The sequence below is a fragment of the Chiloscyllium plagiosum genome, chromosome 7, assembly GCF_004010195.1.
Source record: "Chiloscyllium plagiosum isolate BGI_BamShark_2017 chromosome 7, ASM401019v2, whole genome shotgun sequence".
In the NCBI taxonomy this organism is placed as follows: Eukaryota; Metazoa; Chordata; class Chondrichthyes; order Orectolobiformes; family Hemiscylliidae; genus Chiloscyllium; species Chiloscyllium plagiosum.
Window position 1 is genome coordinate 46,400,077 of NC_057716.1, and position 11,240 is coordinate 46,411,316.

At 42.2% G+C, this 11,240-nt stretch overlaps 1 protein-coding gene across 6 annotated transcripts in view; it reads left to right on the plus strand.

Annotated features, from left to right (window-relative positions):
• The window catches only part of chn1 (chimerin 1), a 226,427-nt gene that overhangs the window by 184,710 nt on the left and 30,477 nt on the right, over positions 1–11,240 (plus strand). For all 6 annotated transcript variants that reach the window (XM_043693571.1, XM_043693573.1, XM_043693576.1 and 3 more), the window contains one exon: positions 5,663–5,740. In XM_043693571.1, the coding sequence (XP_043549506.1) occupies positions 5,663–5,740 (78 nt within the window). The remainder of the gene's footprint in view (positions 1–5,662; positions 5,741–11,240) is intronic.

Genomic DNA, 11,240 nt, shown 5'->3' on the forward strand with positions numbered 1-11,240 from the left:
TGTTTGTTATTGAGAAATCGGCAGACTGTGTTTATTCGGTCCTGTTCTTCTTAAATATGCTGTATAGATATTTTTCTCTGGCTATTCATAGTTCCTGGGTGCTGCAGTGTGTTGTGGCTCATTGAAATAATGTCCAGTTCCGTATGTGGGTGTTGGGATGATTGCTTCTGTAGTTAAATATTTGGTCTGTGTGTGTTGTTTTTCTGTAGATGCTGGTTTGAAGTTCTCCATTAACTGTTCATTCTACTGTGACATCTAGGAATGGGAGTCTGTTTTGTTATTCTCTTTTGTGAATTTTATGCCAGTAAGATGTTGTTGATGGTGTTGTAGGTTTCCTCTAATTGGTTCCGTTTTGTAATCACAAAGGTGTCATCCATGTAGCAGACTCAAAGTTTGGGCTAAATAGTTGGAAGGTCTGTTTATTTGAGTCTCTGCATTACTGCTTCTGCTAGGAACCTTGATATTGATGATCCCATGGGTGTTCCGTTGATTTGTTTGTAGGTCTTGTTATTGAATGTGAAGTGGGTGGTGAGGCACAGACCTACTGGCTTGAGGATGTTGTTTTTGCTGATGAAGCTAGTGCTGTCTGGTGTTTGTGTCCTTGATCCTTCTGGTAGTGCAGTCAGTGTTTCTTTGGTCACGTTAATCTGAATTGATGTGAACAGGGCTGTTACGTAAAAGAAACCATTATTTCATCCTCTTCTATCTTGGTGTTTTTGGTATTCAGGAATTCTTGGATGGAGTGAATGGAGTGACATGAGTTTTCCACTAGGTATTTCAGTTTTCAGTGGAGTTCCTTGGCTAGTCTGTATGTCGACGTTCCAGTTAATGAGACTATGGGTCTGAGGGGGGCTCCCTGGTTGGTGTACTTTGGGTAGTCCATAGAAGTAGAGTGTGTTGGATTCATCCGGTTTCATTTTTTGGAAGTCTATCTTGTTTAATTGTTCTGAATTCTGAAGCCTTTTCAATGTAGATGTGATACGGTTTTCTATTTGTGGGGTCAGGTCTATCATACCTGTTGATAATTGTCTGTATCTGCAAGCAGTGAGTTCGCCTTTTCAATGTACCCCCTTCTGTTTAGAATGACAGTCATGCACCCTTTGTCTGCAGGTAGAATTACAACATTTTTCTCTTTTTTGAGTCTTTCTAGAGCTTTCCTTTCCTGTGTGTTGAGTGTGTTCCCTTTTTCCTGCTTAGTGTTGGTGCAACTGTCTGTCTGATGATCTGCTGGGTTTCTTCTGTGAGTTTGTTGACCTTCAGTGTTGATTCAAATGCTGCTAGGAAGTCCTTTTTGTCTGCGTCTGTGTAGTTGTAGTTTAGCCCTCTTACAAGGATGACTTTTTCTGTATCTGTTGGTGGTCGGTCTGATGGTTTTTTTAATCCAAGCCTCTGCGTTGCCTGTGTTGTTTTTTTTTGTGAGTTTGTCAGTTTTTCCTGTAGGGTTAGTTTTTTCATTTTCTGTATTTACTGCTGTTTGATGCTTATGACTCATTCTAACATGTCTGTCCATTCATGGTCTGTCGCATTAGTATATAAAGTCTTTTGGCACAAAATTTCCCACTTGTATTCATGGAGTTGGTTGTGGGTATTGTTAACCATTTCTGTCAACATTCTGCAGCCGTTCTGTTCTGTTATTCTTTTGGCTAGTAGGGTGTTGAGCAGTGGTTTGTATTTAAGACATTTTAGTAGTAGCCCTGATTCCTGAGGCATTCATGCAGGAAGTACAGCTGTTCGCGGGTAGCGCTCAGTTGGATGGCATTGGTTCCCCATCTTCGGGCTAGTTTTAATGTATTGCACCTGTTTGCGAATTTTCAGAAGATTTGTAGTTCAGGTTGAGGTTCAAGTTGTAAGTTTGCTCGCTGAGCTGGAAGGTCTGTTTTCAGTCGCCATACTAGGTGACATCAATGACAGTCCCGGGTGAAACGCTTGTGTTATGTCCCACTTTTTATTCAATTGTCTTGGTTTCTTAAGATGGGTGATATCATTTCCAGTTCTTTTTCTCAGAGGATGGTAGATGGGGTCCAAATTGATGTGTTTATTGATGGAGTTCCGGTTAGAATGCCCAGCCTCTAGGAATTCCCGTGCGGGTCTCTGTTTAGTTTGTCCTACGATGGATGTTCTGTCTCAGTCAAAGTGGTATCCTTCCTCGTTCATACCTAAGGATACTAGTGATCTTGGGTTGTGTCTTTTGGTGGCTAGTTGATGTTCATGTATATTGGTGGCTATTATCAGCTTCATCAGCAAAGACAACATCCTCAAGCCAGTAGATCTATGCCTCACCACCCACTTCACATTCAATAACAAGACCTACAAACAAATCAACAGAACACCCATGAATATCAGGATTCCTAGCAGAAGCAGTAATGCAGAGACTCAAACAAATAGCCCTCCCATCTATCCAACCCTAACTTTGGGTCCGCTATGTGGATGACACCTTCGGGATTATAAAACAGAACAAGTTAGAGGAAACCTACAACACCATCAACAGTATCCTTACTGGCATAAAATTTACAAAAGAGGAGGAGAACAACAAAACAGACTCCCATTCCTAGATGTCACAGTAGAATGAACAGTTAATGGAGAACTTCAACACGCGATGAACAGAAAAACAACACATACAGACTAAACACTTCTCTACAGAAGCATCCCAACACCCACATACGGAGCTGCATCAGGACATTATTTCAATGAGCCACAACACACTGCAGCACCCACGAACTATGAACAGCCAAAGAAAAATACCTGTACAGCGTATTTAGGAAGAACGGGTACCCAATAAAAACACAGTCTTCTGATTTCTCAATAACAAACCTAAACAAGCAGACACAATGTGCCCAGAACCTCTAGCCACATTACCTTACATCAAAGACATCTCTGAAATGACTTCCAGACTACTCAGACCCCTTGGTATCATAGCAGTTCACAAACTACCAACACACTTAAATAAGGCTAATGAACCTAAAGGATCCCATAATAACAACCAGCAAACTGAATGTCATTTACAAAATACCATGCAAGGATTATAATAAACACTACATCGGACAAACTAGCCACCAGGATACATGAACACCAACTAGCCACCAAAAGACATTACCCACTGTCGCTAGTATCCTTATGTACAGGTGAGGAAAAACACCACTTTGGCTGGGACAACACATCCATCATAGGATAAGCTAAACAGAGACCCGCATAGGAATTCCTAGAGGCCTGGCATTCTAACCGGAACTCCATCAATGAGCACATCAATTTGGACCCCATCTACCATCCTCTGAGAAAAAGAACCGGAAATGATATCACCCACATAAACAGAGCAAGATACATAAATAAAAAGTGGGACATAACACCAGCGCTTCACCAGAGGCTCGGTGATGATATTACCTAGTATGGTGACAAAATGTCTGAAAAACAAATCTTCCAGCTCAGCGAGCAAACTTACCACCCATCAATCAAGTTTACTATATTCTCCTTTTCTCAGAAATACTGCTCTGCACATGTATTGGAAGATAGTGAGGACTGCAGATGCTGGAATAGTCAGAGTCGATAATGTGTGGTGCTGGAAAAAGCACAGCAGGTCAGGCAGCACCTGAGGAGCAAGAGAGTCAACATTTCGGGCTTGATCCCTTATCAGGACTGGGGATGCCATCCAAGATCCAACCCTCTGATACGTTCCGCCCTCTTGACCTGACCTACCTGTCCATCTTCCTACCCACCTATCTGCTACACACTTACCACCAACCTATCACATTCACTTACTACTTTCGCCCACCCATCACCATCCCAACTACCTTTCTCCAGCCCCACCCCCTCTTTACTTCTCAGCCTCTTCCCCCTCCCCAGGCCTGATGAAGGTTTAAGCCTGAAATGTTAATTCTCTTGTTCCTCAGATGCTGCCTGACCTGCTGTGCTTTTTTCCAATGCCACGCTTTATTGGCTCTATAGATGCATTTCTATGCAATTACTTCATAGCACTGCCCAAGATAAAGTAAAACTGAAACAATAATTCTCCCCTCTAAGCTATGGATGTTTCCCAAAAGCTTAAATGTTTCTAACAGACCTTAAAGCAAAATGATTCACCTTACTAAGTCATAAAATGTAATTATAGAGGATGGCTTGTTGTAATCTACATTACAAACTATATATTATCAAAGACATTGGTTTGCTGTGAATAGAAGAAAGAACTTGCATTCATATGTTACCTGTTACCTTTCACCATTTTTGGAAGTTCTAACGCACATAGAGACAGTGAAATGTTTTGAAGTATAGTCAATTTTGTAATGTAGGAAAAGCAGCAACCAATTTTTGCAGAACTGTCCCAAAAATGGCTTACATTCTGTGATAATATAGCTGTTGGCATGGAACCTAATCTCTAGGGGAGGATCAAGCCACAGGGTCCAAACTATTCTTAATTAGAAGTGGAATTTTTATCAGCATGTGTTAATATCAGAATGGAAATGTAGACAGCCTGGTGGTATCAGAATAGTGGCTGCTGGGGTCACTCAGTTTTGAAGTGTGTTCAAAGTTGGATACAAGGGGAGACTTAGGAATACACTTCCTTGATCAGGCAGACAAGCTCATTGCAGAAGCGATGGCCATCATACTAGCCACTGATGAAGATGTAACAAGATGCGGGGATGGGTTAGTGATATGATCATCCATGAGCTTAATATGGCATGGTTAGCACCCAAAGAGAGAGAAATGTGGAAGGAATGCAGGCGCAATGTAGAGCCAACAACAATTAATTATGTATTTTCAAATTATTCTTGTATATTTGACCTTACTTTCATTTTATTTATTGATGTGGCAACACAACTGGATTTCCACTTTTTAACACTTAGTTGTTCAAGTCTTTGAGTGTAAATATTTTTTAAATTTGTGTAAAATTGTATCTTTGCACAATCATCTAGAAGTAGAAGTAAGTAAGTAGAAGTAAGCACAACAACATTAGTTAAAAGTTTAATATTATTAAGCCCTGTTCATAACCCCTCTATAAGTATTAGAAAAACAAGTGTCGTCAAGACAATTGCTAGCTGGCTTCAAATGCATATTTGAATGGAAGGTGTTGATCAAAGTACCATTTTTAATATCTAAGACTCGATTCCTTTGGGGTAATTTTTAATTTTTTTTTGTAACTCTATAACATCACTCAGCTACAGCCCTGTCTCTCCTCATCTGCTTATGAAGCCCTCATGCATGTCGTCTTTATCTCTTGACTCAACTACTCCAGTGCACCTGGTTGGACTCTCACATTCTACCCTATGTAAACTCAGCTCTGAGCTCACACCAAGTTCCATTCTATACCACCCAGTGTTCTCTATTTTCATTGGCTGCCAGTCAAGCAAGTCTGAAATACCTGCACTCTTCTAATGATGGCCACTTGAGAATTTCTAAATTATAATTGCTGTACCAGTGGTGACTGTGACTCAGTGGCCTGGTCACCAAGACCTGGTATTCCTCCTTAAACTTCTCTGCCACTCGACCTCACTTTCATCTTTTGAAATATGCCTCTTTGACCAAACCTTTGGCAATCTATTATCTCCATATGTGGCTCATTTTCATATTTTGTTTTATAATGCTGTTTGAACAACATCAACATCAATTAAAAACACTATATAAATATAAGTTGTTCCTGAAAAATACTTTTTATTAAAATTTTGTTTCATAGGTCTAATGTCTGAAGGTTTGTACAGAGTATCAGGGTTTAGTGATCTAATTGAAGATGTCAAACTGGCATTTGACAGAGGTATGTACAATTTCATTTATGGCATTTTTGTAAAACTAACAAATTAATTGACAAATTTTGAATATTTTACTTGTAATCACATAAAGTAGATGCGAAGAAATTAATTGGAGTGAATGGTGGCTGAAAAAGAAGCTGATACTTCTAATGGAGACTGAAAAGTCAGATTTCTTTACTTTGTTCAAGGATATCAGATATTAATACTTCTAACCAAAAGCAGAATATCTTATTAAAGCTGCAAAATCATATACTTAGAAACCCTTTTTTTAATATTTTGTTCCCAAAAAATTTCTTTTTGAGTGGAATAGTTGGTTCTTTGTCAGAAAGAAATGAACTTGCAACACTGCAGGTTTTCACCATCTTTATGTTATATAACTTCATATCAGTGACCTAATATTTGTAAGAAAATATTCTTACAAGACTCTCCTTCCCAAAATGCACATCAGTTTGTATGTGAATGGATAGAAGGTAGTCTTGATTGAATCACAGAATTCCTACAGTGCAGAAAGAAGCTGTTCAGCACATTTAGTCTGTGCCGACCCTTTAAAGTATATCCCACCTGTACCCAGCCCTCTGCCCTATCCCTGTAACCCCATATTTACCATGGCTAATTCACCTTGCCTACGTATCCCTTGATGCTACAGACAATTTAGCATCCAGCTCCTCGGATGCTGCCTGACCTGCTGTGCTTTTTCAGTGCAACATTTTTTGAGACAATTTAGCATGACAATCCACCTAACCTGCACTGTGGGAGGAGACCATAGCACCCAACTGAAATCTACGCAGACATGGGAAGAATGTACAAACTCCACACAATCACCTAAGGCTGGAATTGAACCTGCGTCCCTGGCACTGTGAGACAGCAGGGCTAACCACTGTGCTGTCCAATCAATTTTGTCAATCAATATGTCAAAGAATGAATTCGGCAAAAGCCTCTTTTAGATCCAGCATTGTGCCATGAAAATGAGTTCATGAATGGCCTTGTATCAAAGGGACCTATATGGAGCAGTGCAATGTTGTTGGAATTCTGTATTGAGCTTGAAAGCAATACATTTAAATCCAAAACAATGGTACTAAATCTGAACAAAGCAGACCATGTAGGTATGAGGGACAAGTTAATTAATGTGTTTAATGGATCAATTATTATTTGCAACAGTTGTGGTTGCTCTTAAGGAAAAATAATGCTATGCGAAAATGACTAACATGAGAGTTAAAAATAGATCAGGGGGGAAAATTATAGTTACCAATAAGTGCAGTCATAAAATTGGAAAGATTCTAGAATTTGGTAAAAGATTAGCAAGAGATTGATCGAGAAAAGTAAATCTCAGCATAAAATAGCAAAAGATAAACAAACATTGCAAGAAGGTTCTATAGGTATGCAGAAAGATTAGATTAGATTACTTACAGTGTGGAAACAGGCCCTTCGGCCCAACAAGTCCACACCGACCCGCCGAAGCGCAACCCACCCATACCCCTACATTTACCCATTACCTAACACTACGGGCAATTTAGCATGGCCAATTCACCTGGCCTGCACATCTTTGGACTGTGGGAGGAAACCGGAGCACCCGGAGGAAACCCACGCAGACACTGGGAGAATGTGCAAACTCCACACAGTCAGTCGCCTGAGGCGGGAATTGAACCCGGGTCTCTGGCGCTGTGAGGCAGCAGTGCTAACCACTGTGCCACCGTGCCACCCTAGGAAGGAATAAACAAAAAGTGTTCACTCCCAAGCCAGGAAATTCTCAAGTCCACAAATCAAAATGCCTTGATTGTTGTTAACTTTGGTTCCAGACTGCAGGTGTTAATGGGAATTCAACCCTCCACACCTGCAAGCAATACAGAGGCCCTCCAGGGACTGGCAGGTTTGGAAGTATGCTGTTTAAAAGGCTGGCCTCAGTGACTGCTGTTAAAAATACCCACCAGCTTCCATCCCAAATATCCTGTCAACCTATTCACATACTCTGCCATCCTCTCAAGTGGCACCTGCAAAGGAATAACCTGCTCACTGATGTTTGGCTGCTGCCAGGGCCATCTTGTGACCTAACTGCAACCTTGGTTTAAACATGGACAAAACATCTGAATTCCAGAGTTGAGGTAAGAGTGGCTGCCCTTGTCATCAAGGTGATATTTGACCAAGTACACCATCAAGACACCCAGCAAAACTGGAGTCAATCAGAATCAAGGGTATGGGAAATTTCCCACTGAATGGAGTGTTAAGTATAACATATAGGAAGATGGTTGTGATTCTAGGAGGTCAATCATCTCAACTCCAAGGTGTGCTGTTAAGAGTTATTCAATGTCGTGTCTGAGACCTGACCATCTTCAGCTGCTTCATCAATGACGTTTATAAGATCAGAAATTGCACAATGTTCAGCACCATTCACAGCAACTCAGATATAGAAGCACTGTGTATCCTTATGCAGCAAGACCTGAAAACATCCAAGGTTGGGCTGATTGGTGACAACTAAGCTTCATGCTACACAAGTACAAAGCAATCACCATCCACATCAGGGGACAATCTAACCATCATTGCTTGAATCTAAAGGTCAGTGCATCACAGAATTCTGCTGTAAACATCTTATGGAAACTCACCTGGATTAGCCATTATGGTAGTGTGGCTTTGGCTATAAGAGCAGATCAGAAGCTAGCAATTCTGTAGTGAATAACTCCCCACCTACCTCCCCAATGTGTTTCCACTATTAACAGGCCACAAGTAAGGAGTGTGAATACTCTCCACTTGCCTGGATTAATGCAATTACACCAACATTCAAGAACCTTGACACCATCCAAGATCAAGCAGACTATTTAATTGACAACCAATCCACCACCTTGAATGATTTTTCCATGCACCACTGACACACAGTAACTGCAGTGTGACTACCATCTGCAAGATGCACTGCAGTAACTCGCCAAGACTCCTGCACATCAGCTTCAAAACAGCTCCCTCTACCATTTACAAGCAAAGTTTTGAGCATTTTCTTGAGAGTTTAGAAGACTGAACGGTGATCTCATTCAAACCTATAAAATTCTACAGGGATCAGCAGTGTAGATTATAACCTTTACTGTGAAGCCTCTTCCAAGGATACCTACCTTAAAGACGATCTCCTTCTCTCTCTATAACCGAGGATGCTGCCTGACCGGTTAGGCTTTTCCAGCACCACACTCTCTAATGTGGATGCAAATAGGGTGTTTCCCCTTGCTGGAAGTGTCTGAAATCAGGAGACACTGTCTCAGAAAAATGAACAGGTCATTTAGGATTGAGATGAGAGTTTTGAAAGCTTACATCAAACACAGAACTGTACAGCACAGCCCAGGATGTTATGCCGAGCGTGGTGCCAAATTAAACTAATCCCTTGATCCATATTCTTCCACTGCTTGCATGTTCATGTGATTATCTAAAAGCCCCTTTAACGCCCCTTTACATCTACCATCACCATCCCGGCAGTATGTTACAGACTCCTACCACTCTCTGTGTAAAAAAAAATCTTGCCCCTCACATCTCCTTTGAACTTTTCCCTTCTCATCATAAATGCATGCCCCCTTGTTTTAGACTCTGGGGGAAAAAGATTCTGACTGTTAACCCTATCTGTGCATCTTATGATTTTACAGACTTCTATCAAGTCTCCCCTCAGCTTCCGCTACTCAAGAGAAAACAACCAGAGTTTTTTCTAGACCTATTATAGCTCATACCCTCTAATCCAGGCAGCATCCTAGTAAACTTCTTCTGCACCCTCTCCAAAGCCTCCACATCCTTCCTAAAATGTGGCAATACCCTAAGTGTGGCCTAACCAAAGTTTTATAAAGCTGCAACATAACATCCTGACTCTTGTACTCAATTCCCTGATCAGTAATGGCAAGCATGCTTATACCACCCTATCTACTTGAGTGGCCACTTTTGGGGAGCTATTAACTTGAACCCAAGATCCCTCTGTACTGTACTGTTCATGGTCCTGCCATTAACTATACTTTTCCTTAATACTTGAACTGTCGAAGTGCAGCACCTCCCACTTACCCAGATTAAACTCCAACTGTCATTTCTTCACCCATGTCTGCAACTGATCTATATCCCACTGTATCCTTTGACAACCTTCTATGCTATTGAAAACTCCACCAATCTTTGTAAAGTCTGCAAGCCTACTAACTCATTCATATACATTTTCTTTCAAGTCATGTAATATATATAACAGAAGTCCCGGTACAGATTCCTGAGGAACACCACTGGTCATAGACATCTAGCCAGAAAAGCACCCTTCACCACTACCTTCTATGCCTCGACTGCCTGAACTGCTGTGCTTTTCCAGCACCACTAATCCAGAATCTGGTTTCCAGCATCTGCAGTCATTGTTTTTACCTAGTTGATTTTAACCCTACTGCGAAACCTCTTGCAAGGATGCCTGCCTTGAAGAAGTTTTCCTCCTCTCTCCATAAGAATCTCAGGGAGTCCCTCTCCCACTGCAACTCCCAGGTCATTTCCTCTGCCCTGAAACTCTTCAACCATGTCCTGAAACAAACTCGCTACCACAGCCACATTTGCTTCCTCAGTGCATGCCTCCGTAACCAACTCATCCCACACGGACTCCGGACCACCTTTAAACCAGCAGAGTTCGGACCCGAACATGACAAACAGTACAGACTACAGATTCAAAAACACCAGCAACAGTTCTCCTTCAAGATCCTCCGCTCCATGCTCACAGCAATGCGCCGGTACCTAACCTCTCTACAGTCAGCCCTGCCTCAGCTGAGGTTCACACCCTCTCAGAATTGCAAAGGACCCACTCTGTACTACATCCTCAGGAGAATTCATACTCTCAACAAACAGAATTTGAACTCCATCTCAAACATCAAAAACTGTGAGTAAAACAAACTTTTATCTACCCACCTCCATAACCAGCGCTCTTAAAACACTCCAGAAGATTCCCCCGGCCTCTGCAACTGCTCAGATGCCATTAGCCATGCAGCTGGTGCAGCAGCCACCCCCACGCTGATTGATGATGTCACTTCCACCCCCACCATGGCCATTCCCACAGCCACTTGTGCCCCTCACAATTCCTCATGCATCACACGTGACATCACTTCCGCCCCTCACATCATCGCTGATGTCACACGCTCAGTGACTTCCGCCACCCCTACTGCTGTGTTTGCCACCACTTCCGCCCCCACCAACGCCACTCACTTGCATTCTGCTGACACGCCCTCCACAGATCCCACTGTCAGCATCCCTGCCCCCCAGAACCCTGAGGGGAAAGTATCCCTGCTCATGACTGCACCCCCATTCCCACCACCATCACACCCACTCCAGTTACAGGCTCCGCCCCCACTCCCAGCTCCACACCCACACCAGATCCCAGCTCCCAGCCCTGCCGAGTTTTCACCATTCCTCCAGACCTTCCCCTCACTGAGGACGAACAATCAGTTCTCAGCAAAGGCCTCACCTTCATCCCCCTCCGTCCACACGTCAATGATTTTAATGCACGCTGTGACGTCGAACACTTCTTCCGCC